This window comes from Pongo pygmaeus, chromosome 18, assembly GCF_028885625.2.
Source record: "Pongo pygmaeus isolate AG05252 chromosome 18, NHGRI_mPonPyg2-v2.0_pri, whole genome shotgun sequence".
Taxonomy (NCBI): domain Eukaryota; kingdom Metazoa; phylum Chordata; class Mammalia; order Primates; family Hominidae; genus Pongo; species Pongo pygmaeus.
The window spans coordinates 65,392,339-65,407,972 of record NC_072391.2 but is presented as its reverse complement, the minus strand read 5'-3'; the positions used below and the strand labels follow the sequence as shown (position 1 = coordinate 65,407,972).

Here is a 15,634-nt window from a genome sequence, read left to right as displayed (position 1 = left end):
TCATGCTTTTAATCCCAGCACTTTGGGAGGCCTAGGCAGGTGGATCACTTTGAGATCAGGAGTTTGAGACCAGCCTGGGCAACATGGTGAAACCCTAGCTCTACAAAAAAAATACAAAAATTAGCCATGTGGGGTGGAGCATGGCTATAGTCCCAGCTACTCAGGAGGCTGAGGTAGGAGGATGGCTTGAGCCCAGAAGGCAGAGGTTGCAGTGAGCTGAGATCATGTCACTGTACTTGAGCCTGGGTAACAGAGTGAGACCTCATCTCAAAAAAAAAAAAAAGAAATTAAAGAAGACCTAAATAAAGACATCTCATGTTCATGGATTGGAATACTAAATATTGTTATGACAGCAATAATCCCTAAACTAATCTACAGATTCAATGCAAACTCCATCAAAATCCCAGCTGCCTTTCTGGCAGAATTGACCAGCTGATCCTAAAATTCATATAGCACTGCAAAGAACCCAGATTACACAAAACAATCTTGAAAGAGAAGAAAAAGTTGGAGAATTTATACTTCCCAATCTTAAAACCTACCAAGCTACAATAATCAAGACTGTGTTGTGTCCTCAATTCACCAGTAAGAAGAAAGAAAAAAAAAGGCTGCGGTACTGGCATACAGGTAGACATACAGACCAGCGTAACAGAAATGAGAGTCCAGATATAAATCAAATCAAAACATCTATGATTAATTGATTTTTTACAAGAGCACAGACCTGGTGCAGTGGCTCAAGCCTGTAATCCCAGCACTTTGGGAGGCCCAAGCAGGAGGATCACTTGAGGCCAGGAGTTCAATACAAGCCCGGCCAACATGCCAAAACCCTGTCTCTACCAAAAATACCTAAATTAAGCAGGCGTGGGAGCATGCACCTGTAGTCCCAGCTCCTTGGGAGGCCGAGGCAGAAGAATTGCTTGAACCCGGGAGGTGGAGGTTGCAGTGAGCTGAGATGGTGCCACTGCACTCCTGCGTGGGCAACAGAGCAAGACTCCATCTCAAAAAAAAAGAAAAGAAATTATTTATTTTTAAAAACATAATTTTTAATTTGTTGTTTTTAAAAAATTACCTATTCTGGGTGAATATGACCTACAAATGGCCAAAAAAGCATATAAAAAGATGTTCACCATCACTAATCATCACTAATCAGAGAAATAAACCACAATGAAATATCACCTCATACCCATTAGGATGGCTACCACCAAAAAAACAATAAGTGAGCCAGGCACGGTGGCTCACACCTGTAATCCCAGCACTTTTTTTTTTTCTCCCTGAGACGGAGTCTTGCTCTGACACCCAGAGCTGGAGTGCAATGGCGTGATCTCAGTTCACTACAACCTCTGCCTCATGGATTCAAGCAATTCTCCTGTCTCGGCCTCTCCAGTAGCTGGGATTACAGATGGGCACCACCACACCCGACTAATTTTTGTATTTGTGTAGAGACGGGGTTTCACCATGTTGCCCAGGCTGGTCTCAAACTCCTGACCTCGTGATCTGCCTGAGTCAGCCTCCCAAAGTTCTGGGATTACAAGTGTGAGCCATCACGCCCAGCCAATCCCAGCACTTTGAGAGGCCCAGGCAAGAGGATCACTTGAGGCCACCTGTTTGGGACCAGCATGGGCAACGTAGCGAAATCTTGTCTCTACAAAAGATTTTAAAATTAGCCAAATGTGGCTGGGCATGGTGGCTCATGCCTGTAATCCCAGCACTTTGGGAGGCTGAGGTGGGCAGATCATCTGAGGCCAGGAGTTCGAGACCAGTCTGGCCAACATGGAAAAACCCCATCTCTACCAAAAATATAAAAATTAGCCAGGTGTAGTGGTGCATGCCTGTAATCCCAGCTACTCAGGAGGCTGAGGCACAAGAATTGCTTGAACCCAGGAAGCAGAGGTTATAGTGAACTGAGATCACGCCATGGCACTCCAGTCTGGGCGATAGAGCGAGACTCTGTCTCAAAAAAAAATAAAAATAAAATAAAAATAAAAATAAATTAATTAATTAATTAAATAAAATAAAATTAGCCAGGTGTGGTGGCATAAGCCTGTAGTCCCAGCTACTCAGGAGGCTGAAGCAGGAGGATCCCTTGAGCCCAGGAGCTCCAGACTGGTATGAACTATGATCACATCACTGCACTCCAGCCTGGGCGACAGGATAAGACTCTGTCTAAAAAACAACAATCAAACAAGCATTTTTGAGGATGTAGAGAAACCGGAAGCTTTGTGTGCTGTTAGTGGGATTGTAAAATGATGCAGCCATTATGGTTATGGGAAACAGAATGGAGGGTCCTCAAAAAATTAAAAACTACCATATGATCTAGCAATCCCACTTCTGGATATATAATCAAAAGAATTAAAAGCAGGGTCTCAAAGAGATTATTTGCACACCCATGTTCACAGCAGCATTATTCACAATTGAAAGAGATAGAAGCAACCCAATGGCCATTAACGGATGGATAAACCAAATGTGATATATACATACAATAGCGTATTATTCAGCCTTAAAAAGGAAAGAAATCTTGTCACATGCTATAACATAGGTAAGCCTTGAAGACATTATGCTAAGGGAAATAAGCCAGTCACAAACAATAAATACTGCATGATTCCACTTATATAAGGTATCTAAAGTAGTCAAATTCATAGAAATAGAAAGTAGAATGGTAGTTACCAGTGGCTGGGAGAAGGGGAACTGGGGAGTTGCTGTTTAATGGGTGCAGGGTTTCTGTTTCACAAGATGAAAAAGTTCCAGAGATCTGTTTCACAACAACGTCAATATCTATAACACTACTGAACAGTACACTTACAAATGGTTAAGACAGTAAATCTTGTATGTTTTTTGTCACAATAAGAAAAGAAAACTTTTAAAAATCATTCATTTCTCTCTTTTTTTTTTTTTTTTGACACAGAGTTTCGCTCTCGTCACCCAGGCTGGAGTGCAAGGGCACACTGGGCACATTGCAACCTCTGCCTCATGGGTTCAAGCAATTCTCTTGCCTCAACCTCCCAAGCAGCTGGGATTACAGGTGTGCACCACCAGGCTTGGCTAAATTTGTATTTTTAGTAGAGACGGGGTTTCACTATGCTGGCCAGGCTAGTCTCGAACTCCTGACCTCAGGTGATCCACCTGCCTCGGCCTCCCAAAGTGCTGGGATTACAGGCATGAGCCACTGTGCCTGGCCTAAATCAATCCCCTGTGGGCCTCTGGGCTGTGGGACTCTGGGCCTCTTAAGAACATTGCCTTGTCCCTTGATCCTACTTAATAAGAAGTTTAAATCTAGCAGGTCAGTGTCTCTTCACAGACCGGAACACCAGAATCCCACCATTCTTATAAAAGGAAACAGGAATGCGGCCTCTGCAGCACCTCCCAAAAACTGTCATCACTCCTCAAAAATTCCTGGCAGACCCTGATGTGGAAAGACTACTGCTCCCTTGACTTTTACAGACTGGCTCATCCTCCAGAGGCTGAGGACTTTGTGGGTTGTGTTTTGTTTTGTTTTGTGTTGTTTTGAGATAGAGTCTCATTCTGTCGCCCAGGCTGGAGTGCAGTTGGCGCAATCTCAGCTCACTACAACCTCTGCCTCCCAGGTTCAAGTGTTTCTCCTGTCTCAGCCTCCCGAGTAGCTGGGACTACAGGCGTGCACCACCGCGTCCAGCTAATTTTTTGTATTTTTGTAGAGATGGGGTTTCACCATGTTGTTCAGGCTGGTCTCGAACTCCTGACCTCAGGTGATCCACCTGTCTTGGCCTTCCAAAGTGCTGGGGATTACAGGTGTGAGCCACCATGCCCGGCGACTTTGTGGGGTTTTTAAGGAGGTGCCTACATGCTTGATATGCACGAGGTCCTGTGAGCTGGGTGAGGTCATTTGATTATCTAATCCCACAGATGGGCCACCTCACATCAACTCCCCTCCCACCCCCACTAAGAACATCCAAGCAACTGGTACTCCAAAGCTCACTGGCAAAACAACCATGGATCCACCAGGGGGCACCAGACACCACACTCAGCCATGCCCAGGGGCCCAGTCCCAGCCACCTACGCAACCCAGGTTGACCTGCCTGCCTGTCTGCTCTCCACAGGTGGCAGATCTGGGTGGAAGGCTTAGGTCTCTGCCTAGGTAGATACCCCTTTGTTTATTTGTAAGTTATACTGACTCTCTCAGGGAAGAGCACATCAAACAATGCTAACACATTTTAATTCATATTTCCTCTGCTCCCTACAGGAGCAGGACCCTGGAAGAAAGGAATGCGCACATTTACTAGGAAAACCAAGTCTTCCCCAATTAGGAAGGTCACATACTGAAGTAATCAAATAAATCGTGGGCCCTAAACTTCCAAAAGGCTTGAAAACAATCCTAAGGCCAGGTGCAATGTCTCACGCCTATAATCCCAGCACTTGTGGGAGGCCAAGGCAGGTGGATCGCCTGAGGTCAAGGGTTCAAGACCAGCCTGGCCAACATGGCAAAACCCCATCTCTACTAAAAATACAAAAATTAGCTGGACGTGGAGGCGGGCACCTGTGATCCTAGCTACTCAGGAGGCTGAGGTGGGAGAATCGCTTGAACCTGGGAAGCAGAGGTTGCAGTGAGCCAAGATTGCACCACTGCACTCCAGCCTGGGAAGGCAAACTGAGAAACTGTCTTAAAAAAAAAAAAAAAAAAAGATTCCTGTCCTCTCCAAGCCCTGACCTTACTTACTCATCACGCCAAATCCCCCAAATGAATCTTCAGGCCTCCTTCTAATGCCTTCCTTCCTCTTATACTACAAACATGCAAGTCATCTAGAAACAACTCCCTTCACCCTACTTCCTCCACCTCAAGCTGCCTGCCTGTACCTCCCTTAACCGAAGGGGTAGTCAGCAGCCCTGTTTCTATTCCCTCATCTGCTATTCATTCCTCAAGCCATTAACTCCATGAGTGTTCATGTCTATGTGCTAGAGCTGTCCTCCAGTAGTCTAATTTTCTTTTCCCTCCCTCCCTCCTTCATTCCTTCCTCCCTTCCTTCCTTCCTTGCTTTTTTTCAAGAAACAGGGGCCAGGCGCGGTGGCTCACGCCTGTAATCCCAGCACTTTGGAAGGCGGAGACGTGGGGATCACAAGGTCAGGAGATCGAGACCATCCTGGCTAACATAGTGAAACCCCGTCTCTACTAAAAATACAAAAAGAAGTTAGCTGGGCATGGTGGTGGACGCCTGTAGTCCCAGCTACTCGGGAGGCTGAGGCAGGAAAATGGCGTGAACCTGGGAGGCGGAGCTTGCAGTGAGCCGAGATCGCACCACTGTACTCCAGCCTGGGCGACAGAGCGAGACTCTGTCTCAAGAAAAAAAAAAAAAGAAACAGGGTCTCGCTATGTTGCCAAGGCTGGTTTTGAATACCTGGGCTCAAGCGATCCTCCTGCCTAGCCCCCCACAGGCGTGAGCCACTCTGCTCAGCCTAATTTTCAAGTCAAACACCTGCTTGGTCTTTTTGCAGCTAGATTTCTCTGCATTATCTGACATGGTTAACAAACCTGACTTTTGCCTTCCCTGACACTACACTCTTTTTAATTTGCCTATTTTTCTCATTCTTTTACCACTTCTGTCATTAATTCCTATGTGCCAACACACATACCCAGTACATAAGGGTATGTTTTCCACCAATCTCCTCTTAAGTCTTCCATTCTCTCTATATAGTGGTTTTCTTTTTCTTTTGTATATTTTTTATTTTTTTATTTTTTGGTAGAGACAGGGTCTCACTATGTTGCCCAGGCTGGTCTCGAACTCCTGGACTCAAGTAATCCTCCTGCCTCAGCCTCCCAAAGTGCTGGGATTACAGGTGTGAGCCACCACACCGGGCTTATTTTTTTAAATATATAAATTTTTTAAAAAAAAGAGATGGAGTCTCACTACATTGCCCAAGCTAGTCTCAAACTCCTAGGCTCCAGTGATCCTCCTGCCTTGGCCTCCCAAAGTGCTAGTATTACAGCATGAGCTACCAAGCCTAGCCTCTTTTTATTTTTTATTTTTATCTTTTTTTTTTGAGATGGAGTCTTGCTTTGTTGCCCAGGCTGGAGTGCAGTGGCATGATCTTTGCTCACTGCAACCTCCACTTCCCAGGTTCAAGCAATTCTCCTGCCTCACCCTCCCGAGTAGCTGGGACTACAGGCACATACCACTACGCCCAGCTAATTTTTCTATTTTTAGTAGAGATAAGGTTTCACCGTGTTGGCCAGACTGGTCTCGAACTCCTGACCTCAGGTGATCTGCCCGCCTTGGCCTCCCAAAGTGCTGGGATTACAGCCATGAGCCACTGTGCCAGGCCTCTTTTATTTTTTAAAATAGAGATGAGGTCCCACTATGTTGCCCAGACATGTCAGGCGACTTCTCTATCCACCCGGCCTAGGGCATCCCAGAACGCTTCTGTGCTAGCAGGCTCCTGGACCTTGGCAGGTGTTCACAAGACTCATCAGTATCACACACGTTCGTCTCCTCCAGCCTTTGGTGAACACCTATAAAGTCAATTCCCATTCTGTCCCCACTAACTCCTGACCACTCCCACACACAAATGAAGAGGAGTCTGCACTTACGGAGAAGCCCACCCAGAAAATCAGAGCCCCTTACCTCACAGTAAACAATGTCCGCTCCATAATCCAGGGCCAGCAGCCTCATTGGAAGAGTCCCTACCCGAACCATTGGGGCCAGGATTAGCTTATTATGGTAACACAGAGAGAGGCTATTCAAAATCATTTCCTCCTCTGTTACAGCCTGGAAAAAAAGAGGAAATAAGAGTCAGAAATTCAAATGAAAAAAATCTCTCCTGTTATCAAGAGCAGGCTTCCCTTCTTCAAGGTTCTAGCACACAGTAGTTTGTTTTCATTTTCTTTTGGTTGGTTGTTTATGTTTGATTGTTTTTGTTTTTGAGACAGTCTTGCTTTGTCACTCAGGCTGGAGTGCAGTGCAGGGCAGGGCTCACTGCCACCCAAGTAACTGGGATTATGGGCATCTGCCACCACGACCGGCTAATTTTTGTATTTTTAGTAAAGATGGAGTTTTACAGCTGGGCACGATGGTTCACACCTGTAATCCCAGCACTTTGGGAGGCCAAGGCAGGCAGATCACCTGAGGTCAGGAGTTTGAGACCAGCCTGGCCAACATGGTGAAACCCTATCTCTACTAAAAAATACAAAAATTAGCTGGGCATGGTGGCGGGCACCTGTAATCCCAGCTACTCAGGAGGCTGAGGCAGGAGAATTGTTTGAACCTGGGAGGCGGAGGTTGCAGTGAGAGAACATGGCACCATTGTACCCCAGCCTGGGCAACAAGAGCAAGACTCCATCTCAAAAAAAAAAAAAAAAAAAAGATGGAGTTTCACCACATTGGCCAGGCTGGCCTTGAACTCCAGACCTCAAGTGATCTGCCCACCTTGGCCTCTCAGAGTGCTGGACTACAGGCATGAGCCACTGCACCTGGCCTGTTTTCCTTTTCCCTGAACATAAAAATTAGTATACATGCACATACATTCATCTAACAAATATTTATTAAGTGCCTAGTCTGTGCCAGTCGCTGACCCAGTCTCCCGGGATACATTAGAGAAAAAAAAACAGACAAAAATCCCTGCTCTGGCAGTTTTCAATCATTTTTTTTTTACTCAGATACCTGCACTGGAGTATCTGAAGCAGAGTTTTCATTCTAGCCAGAGAGTATAGGCGAAAAAACAAAAAGCATAACAAATAAGTAAACTATATAGTATGTTGGAAAACTGGTAATGCTAGAGCAGAGAGAAGGGAGATTGAAAGTGCTGGGGATGGGTTGCAATTTGAAATAGAGAAGTCAACATGGGCTTCAATGAGAAGATAAGATTTGATCAATGAAGACCCCTGAGAAGAAAAAAAAAATTGAGCAAAGATTTGAGTTACTCAAGAAGAATGCACAGCAGAGGAAATAACCAATGCAAAGGTCCTGAGGCAAGAGATTGCCTACTGTGTTAGAGGAACAGCAAGAAAGTCAATGTGATTAAAGCATAGAATGTGGTCAGGTGCAGTGGCTCACACCTATAATCTCAGTACTTTGGGAGGCCAAGGTGGGTGGATCACTTGAAGTCAGGAGTTTGAGACCAGCCTGGCCAACATGGCAAAACCTCATCTCTACTTAAAATATAAAAAATTAGGCTGGGCACTGTGGCTCGCGCCTGTAATCCTAGCACTTTGGGAGGCTGAGGTGGGTGGATCACAAGGTCAGGAGTTCCAGACCAGCCTGACTAACAAGGTGAAACCGTCTCTACTAAAAATACAAAAATTAGCCAGCTGGGCCGGGTGAAGTGGCTCATGCCTGTAATCCCAGCACTTTGGGGAGGCAGAGGCAGGTGGATCACCTGAGGTCAGGAGTTCAAGACCAGCCTGGCCAAGATGGTGAAACCCCGTCTCTACTCAAAATACAAAAATTAGCTGGGCGTGGTGACAAGCACCTGTAATCCTAGCTACTCGGGAGGCTCAGGCAAAGAATCTCTTGAACCCAGGAGGCGGAAGATTGCAGTGAGTCAAGATCATGCCACCGCACTCCAGCCTGGGTGACGACAGAGCAAGACTCTGGCTCGAAAAAAAAAAAAATTAGCCAGCTGTGGTGATGCACACCTGTAGTCCCAGCTACTCTGGAGGCTGAGGCAAGAGAATTGCTTGAACCCAGGAGGTGGAGGTTGCAATAAGCCAAGATCGCGCCATTGCACTCTAGCCTGAGCAACAGAGGAAGACTCCGTTTAAAAATAAATAAATATATATATATATATATGTATAAAATTAGCTGGATGTGGTGGTACACACCTGTAATCCTAGCTACTCGGGAAGCTGTGGCACGAGAATTGCTTGAACCTAGGAGGCACAGGCTGCACTGAGCTGAGATTGCACCCCTGCACTCCAGCCTGGGTAACAGAGGGAAAATGTCTCAAAAAAAAAAAATATATATATATATATAGAATGAAGAAGAGAGACCAGTCACGGTGGTTCATGCCTATAATCCCAGCACTTTGGGAGGCCAAGGCAGGAGGACTGCTTGAGGCCAGGAGTTTGAGACCAGCCTGGGCGACATAAACTCAGTCTCTACCAAAAACAAAAACAAAATTATTTAATTACCCAGACATGGTGGCATGTGCCTATGGTCAGAGCAATTTGGAAAGCTGAGGCAGAATGATGACATGAGCCCAGGAGTTTCAGGTTACAGTGAAATATGACAATACCACTAAACTCCAGTCTAGGCAACAGAGCAAGGAAAAAGGAAGAAAAAAAAAAAGGGAAAACAGAGTCAGATACACAATGTTAACAGCAGTAAGAAAACAGGATACGACGGTCAGATCATGTAGAGCCTTGTAGGATACTCTGAGAACTTCGTTAGCTCTGCATGAACTGTCTCGTATTTTTACATGATCGTTATGACTGCTGCACTAAGAATGGACTATCTGGGGGCACAGATGCAGGAAGACCAGAGAGAAGGCGATTCTGTAATCAACGTGAAAGATGATGGTGGCTCCATCAGACCATGGAGCTGATAGTGAAGGTGGTGAGAAGTGGTCACATTCTAGAAATACTCTGAAGGGAGAGCCAACAGGAGGAAAAAGAAGAAAATCAGAATCTCACGTCCCAAAGAAAACTACTGCTAATATTATGTATTCTTTTTTTTTTTTTTTTTTGAGACAGAGTCTCGCTCTGTTGCCCAGGCTAGAGTGCAGTGGTGCAATCTTGGCTCACTGCAACCTCCACCTCCTGGGTTCAACCAATTCTTCTGCCTCAGCCTCCCGAGTAGCTGGGACTACAGGTACGCGCCACCACGCCCAGCTAATTTTTGTATTTTTAGTAGAAATGGGGCTTTAACATATTGGCCAGGCTGGTCTTGAACTCCTGACCTCGTGATCTGCCCACCTCGGCCTCCCAAAGTGCTGGGATTACAGGCATGAGCCACTGTGCCCAGCCTAATATGATTTATTCTAACCAAATATGGTCTCCTCTAAACAGTCACAAAGAGGCCAGGCATGGTAGCTCATGCTATAATTCCAGTGCTTTGGGAGGATGAGACAGCTGGATTGCTTGAGCTCAGGAGTTCGAGAGAAGCCTGGACAACACGGCAAAACTCCATCTCTACCCAAAAATAATAAAAAATAAAATAAAATTAGCTGGGGGTGGTGGCACATGCCTATAGTCCCAGTTACTTGGGAGGCTGAGGTGGGCGGATTGCTTGAGGCCATGAGTTCAACACCAGTCTGGCCAACATAGCAAAATCCCGTCTCTACAGAAAAATAAAAATAATAAAAAGCCAGGCAATGGCTCACGCCAGTTATCTCTGCACTAAGGAGGCCATGGTGGGGAGATCGCTTGAGTTGGAGATGGAGATCAGCTTGGAGTTGGAGATTAGTCTGGGTAACATGGCAAGACCTCATCTCTACAGAAACATAAAAATTAGCCAGGAGTGGTAGTGCATGCCTGTAGTAACAGCTCCTCGGGAGGCTGAGGTGAGACCACTTGAGCCTGGGAGGCAGAGGTTGCCGAGCTGAGCTGAGATCATACCACTGCACTCCAGCCTGGGTGACAGTGAGACACTGTTTGAAAATTAAAATAAAACTAGGCCAGGCAAGGTGCCTCACGCCTATAATCCCAACACTTTGGGAGGCCAAGGTGGACAGATTGCTTGAACTCAGGAGTTCAAGACCAGCCTGGGCAACATGGTGAAACCCCATCTCTACAAAAAATACAAAAATTGGGCTGGGCACGGTGGTTCACGTCTGTAATCCTAGTGCTTTGGGAGGCCAAGGCAGGTGGATCACTTGAGGTCAGGAGTTCAAGGCTAGCCTGGCCAATGTGGTGAAACCCCATCTCTACTAAAAATACAAAAATTAGTCAGACGTGGTGGCTCGCACCTGTAATCCCAGCTACTCAGAAGGCTGAGGCAAGAGAATCACTTGAACCCAGGAGACGAAGTGAGCTGAGATTATGCCACTGCACTCCAGCCTAGGTGACAGAGCAAGACTCTAACTAAAAAAAAAAAAAAATTAGCACCTGTAGTCTCAGCTACTTGGGAGGATGAAGTTGGAGGATCGCTTGGGCTTGGGAGGTTGAGGCTGCAGTGAGCCATGATCATGCCACTGCACTCCAGCCTGGGTGACAGAGCAAGACCCTGTCTCAAAAAAAATTTTTTTTTAATTTTTAAATAAAACTAATTTTAAAAAGAAATAATCTCTGATCCAAGGTCTAAAGGAAGAGAACATGTTAACCAGTCCAATACATGGAAAGAAAATCTTTCCCATTTCATTAATAGCATCTCCAGTCTCCCAATTACTCATTCTTAACCCACATTCCCCACATTCAATCCATCATTGACTTCTATTGAAATAACCTTCAAAATATAACTCTAACCCACATGCTTTACTACATCCCAATGGCCACCACTGCACACCAAAAACCCTCCGCTCATCTGTTGCCAGGACTTTAGCACAGCCCCCAAATGATCTCCCAAAATCTACACTTGCCCCTCCCTATCCATTCTGCCAGCATGGAATCCTAAAAAGGCAATTCTGATAATACCACTCCCCCGTTTATACCTTTCAATGGCTTCCCACTGACTTTAGGAAAATCCTAAACCTTTCTAATGGCCCGCAAGGCCCTGCATCATCAGTCCCTACGTACCTCTCCAGCCTCACCCTCACCTGTGTCTCTCTCACCCTCCCTCTCTGCCCTGGCCATCCTGGCATTGCCTTTTTTTTTTTTTTTTTTTGAGATGGAGTCTCACTCTGTTGCCCAGGCTGGAGTGCAGTGGCGCAATCTCAGCTCACTGCAACCTCCACTTCCCAGGTTCAGACTCCTGCCTCAGCCTCCCGAGTAGCTGGGATTACATGCACCCACCACCACACCAAGCTAACTCCTGACCTCAGGTGATCCACCCACTTTGGCCTTCCAAAGCGCTGGGATTACAGGTGTGAGCCACTGTGCCCGGCCACCCTGGCCTTCCTTTAAAATCTCCCACACCAAACTGTCTGCTGCCCTGGGGCCTGCCCACTTGCAGTTCTGTCTGGAATACTCCCCCAACTCAGTCATGCATGCCCATGCTAAGGTCCCCTTGTCCTTGAATGCCCCCTTTGTGAAGATACGTCCCTACAGAAAATCAAATTCAGGTCCCTGGTCCCATGCTTTCCAAACACCCTACATTTCTCTGCAGCTCAGTTACACTCCATGTGTCCACACTGACTGCTATAGTTTCTTGTTCAATCCTTAGCTCCTCCTGGAGACCACCAGGACAACAAGCTCTACAAGAACAGGTGTGTGGCTGCTTAGTTCACTGCCAGATTTCTAGCACTGAGCCAGGTACCTGGCCTTTAGAGACTGCTTCATAAGGTGTGACTGAATACTCACTACTGTGGTAGCCGAGAGGACAGCCTCTTGTAGGGTGGTTGGTCTAGCAACTTCCTCTGGCACTCAGTCAGAGGTGCCTGACACACCCTGCCTCTAAGCAGGCTCCTCTGCTCTGAGAAAAACTAGGCAGCCCCCACGCCTTTCCCAGTTACTGCCACTACCACTCACCCCACCCTGAGATCACACCCACATCACCACTTTAGTCACTCATTTCCAATCTCTTCTACCCTTCCTTTTAAGGGCTGGTCTCCTCTATTACTCCCAATTTCTTAGACAGTAACCTTGGCTGGGTGAGGTGGCTCATGCCTATAATCCCAGCACTTTGGGAGGCCAAGCCAGGAGGATCACCTGAGATCAGGAGTTCCAGACCAGCCTGGCCAACATGGTGAAACCCTGTCTCTACTAAAAATAAAAAAATTAGCCAGGCATGGTGGTGTGCACCTGTAATCCCAGCTACTCGGGAGGCTGAAGCAGGAGAATCGCTCAAACCAGGGAGGCAGAGGTTGCAGTTAGCCAAGATCGCACCACTGCCCTCCAGCCTGGGCAAGAGAGTGAGACTCCATCTCAAAAAATAAAAAATAGTAACCTTAACTTCAGTTACATGGACATAATATCCTGTTAACCTTAAAAAAAAAAAAAGACATTAAAGAAAAATATCTCCAAACATGTTGAGTTTATTTGAGAATGAGAGAAAAAGATTATAATCCAGGATGCACAGAAGGGCAAGCCACAAGTACATCTGGTGACAGAAGGGGAAAAGGAAGCTTTTATTGGCAGAAAGGGAGAGATTTATATAAGTTGCTTAGAAACAGAGTTCATGGCCAGACACAGTGGCTCATGCCTGTAATCCTAGCACTTTGGGAGGCCAAGGCAGGCAGATCACGAGGTGAAGAGATCGAGACCATCCTGGCCAACATGGTGAAACCCGTCTCTACTAAAAATACAAAAATTAGCTGGGTGTGGCGGCGCATGCCTGTAGTCACAGCTACTCAGGAAGCTGAGGCAGGAGAATCGCTTGAACCTGGGAGGCAGAGGTTGCAGTGAGAGATCACACCACTGCATTCCAGCCTGGTGACACAGCGAGCCTCATCTCAAAAAAAAGAAAAAAAAAGAGTTCATGAGTTTCCTAGAGGATCAAAGCCAGAGCTGTCTTCAGTTCATTGGTGGAGATGCCATTACTGGGCAAGTATTCTTTCCAGAGCATTTTATCTGAATTATGATAGTCCTAAAAAATGTCTATGCCAGGCAAGGTGGCTCACACCTGTAATCCTATCACTTTGGGAGGCCAAGGCAAGAGGATCACTTGAGGCCAGGAGTTTGGGACCAGCCTGGGCAACATAGCAAGATCCCATCTCTACCAAAAATATATATATATTTTTTTTTTAACTAGCCAGGAGTGATGGAAGGTGACTGCAGTCCCAGCCACTCTGGGAGGCTTAAGCAGGAGAATCATTTGGAGTCCAAGAGTTCGATGTAGCAGTGAGCCACGATTGTGCAACTGTACTCCAGCCTGGGTGACAGAGCAAGGCCCTGTCTCCAAAAAAAAGAAAAAGAAAAACAAAATGTCTACTGATAAACTTTGTCATAGAAATATATATACATATGCAAAACATGCAAGCCATGCAAAGCAGGTGATTCAAGAAAAACATGAAGGGATTTCTAGTGGGTTTTTATTCATTTATTTATTTATTTATTTATTTTTTTTTTTGAGATGGAGTCTCATTCTGTCGCCCAGGCTAGAGTGCAGTGGCGTGATCTTGGCTCACTGCAATCTCCACCTCCAAGGTTCGAGTAATTCTCCTGCCTCAGCCTCCTGACTAGCTGGGACAAAAATTAACCACCATGCCCGGCCAATTTTTGTGTTTTCAGTAGAGACGGGGTTTCACCATGTTGGCCAGACTGGTCTCGAACTCCTGACCTCAAGTGATCCACCTGCCTCAGCCTCCCAAAGTGCCGGGATTGCAGATGTGAGTCACCACTCCTGGCCTCTAGTGGGGTTTTTAGAAAATCCTTGGAAACAGTTCTTATCTCGGACATGTAAGCATGAGCTCCCTCTACTTCACACCTTCCTTGTCCTATTTTGACAAAAGCGGTTTCATCCTGGTATCTGCAACTTTCATAATCCCATTAATTATAGTGTTTTCAGATTGAACCTAACACTATTCAGGGAAAACAATGGGTATAAACAAACTTTACCATTCCCTTCCCTGTCAATTTTCCCCAAAGACAAAGCTTGCTTAAAAAGCAATTTCTGGCCAGGCATGGTGGTTCACACCTGTAATCCCAGCACTTTGGGAGGCTGAGGCGGGAGGATCGTTTGAGGCCAGGAGTTCAAGACCAGCCCAGGCAACATAATAAGACACCACCTCTACAAAAAATTAGCTGGGCATGGTGGTGCACACCTGTGGTCCTAGCTACTCCATCTGCCTCAGCCTGCCAAAGTGTTGGGATTACAGGCATGAGCCACTGCATCCAGCTCTAAAATACAAATTTGGAAAGTCAACTAGAATCAAGTATTTAGAGAATTATCCTATTTCCTAATCTGAACATGTGGCTGGGTCCAGTGGCTCATGCCTATAATCCCAACACTTTGGGAGGCCAAGGTGGGCAGATTACCTGAGCTCAGTAGTTCGAGACCAGCCTGGGCAACATGGCAAACCCCATCTCTACCAAAAAATACAAAAATTAGCCGGGTATGGTGGATCACAGGTGCAGGCCTGTGATCCCACCTACCTGGGGGGCTGAGGCAGGAGAATCACTTGAACTTGTGAGGTGGAGGCTGCAGTGAGCCAAGATCGTATCACTGCACTTCAGCCTGGAAACTGGAGCAAGATTCTGCCTCAAAAAAATTAAAAAAGTGTAAATACACCAGGTGTGGTAGCTCACACCTGTAATCCTAACACTGAGAGGTTGAGGCAAGAGGATCATTTGAGCCCAAGAGTTCAAGACCAGTCAGGGCAACATAGTAAGACCCCATCTCTATTAAAAATAAAAATTAAAAACAAAAAACAAAATATATGCACATGACAAAAAGTAAAAATGATTTGTTAGATTTGAGGAGAAAGAGGTGATATAGCTTTTTTTTTTTTTAGAGATGGGACCTTGCTGTGTTGCCCAGGCTGGAGTGCAGCGGCACAATCATGGCTCACTGCAGTCCCAAACTCCTGGGCTCTAGTGATCCTCCCATCTCAGCGTCAGGAGTAACTGGGACTACAGGCATGTTCCACCACATCTAGCTAATTTTGTGTTTAAATTTTTCTGTAGCGATACGGTCTTGCT

At 46.1% G+C, this 15,634-nt stretch overlaps 1 protein-coding gene across 7 annotated transcripts in view; it reads right to left on the bottom strand.

Annotated features, from left to right (window-relative positions):
- DUS2 (dihydrouridine synthase 2) overlaps nucleotides 1-15,634 on the bottom strand; it is a 56,377-nt gene that overhangs the window by 34,670 nt on the left and 6,073 nt on the right. For 4 of the 7 annotated variants that reach the window (XM_054454027.2, XM_054454028.2, XM_063654411.1 and 1 more), the window contains one exon: nucleotides 6,588-6,731. In XM_054454027.2, the coding sequence (XP_054310002.2) occupies nucleotides 6,588-6,713 (126 nt within the window). In that variant the 5' untranslated portion in view covers nucleotides 6,714-6,731. Of the gene's footprint in view, nucleotides 1-872; nucleotides 995-2,661; nucleotides 2,747-6,587; nucleotides 6,732-15,634 lie in introns of all 7 variants that reach the window. The other 3 variants (XM_063654410.1, XM_063654408.1, XM_063654409.1) reach the window with 1 other exon arrangement.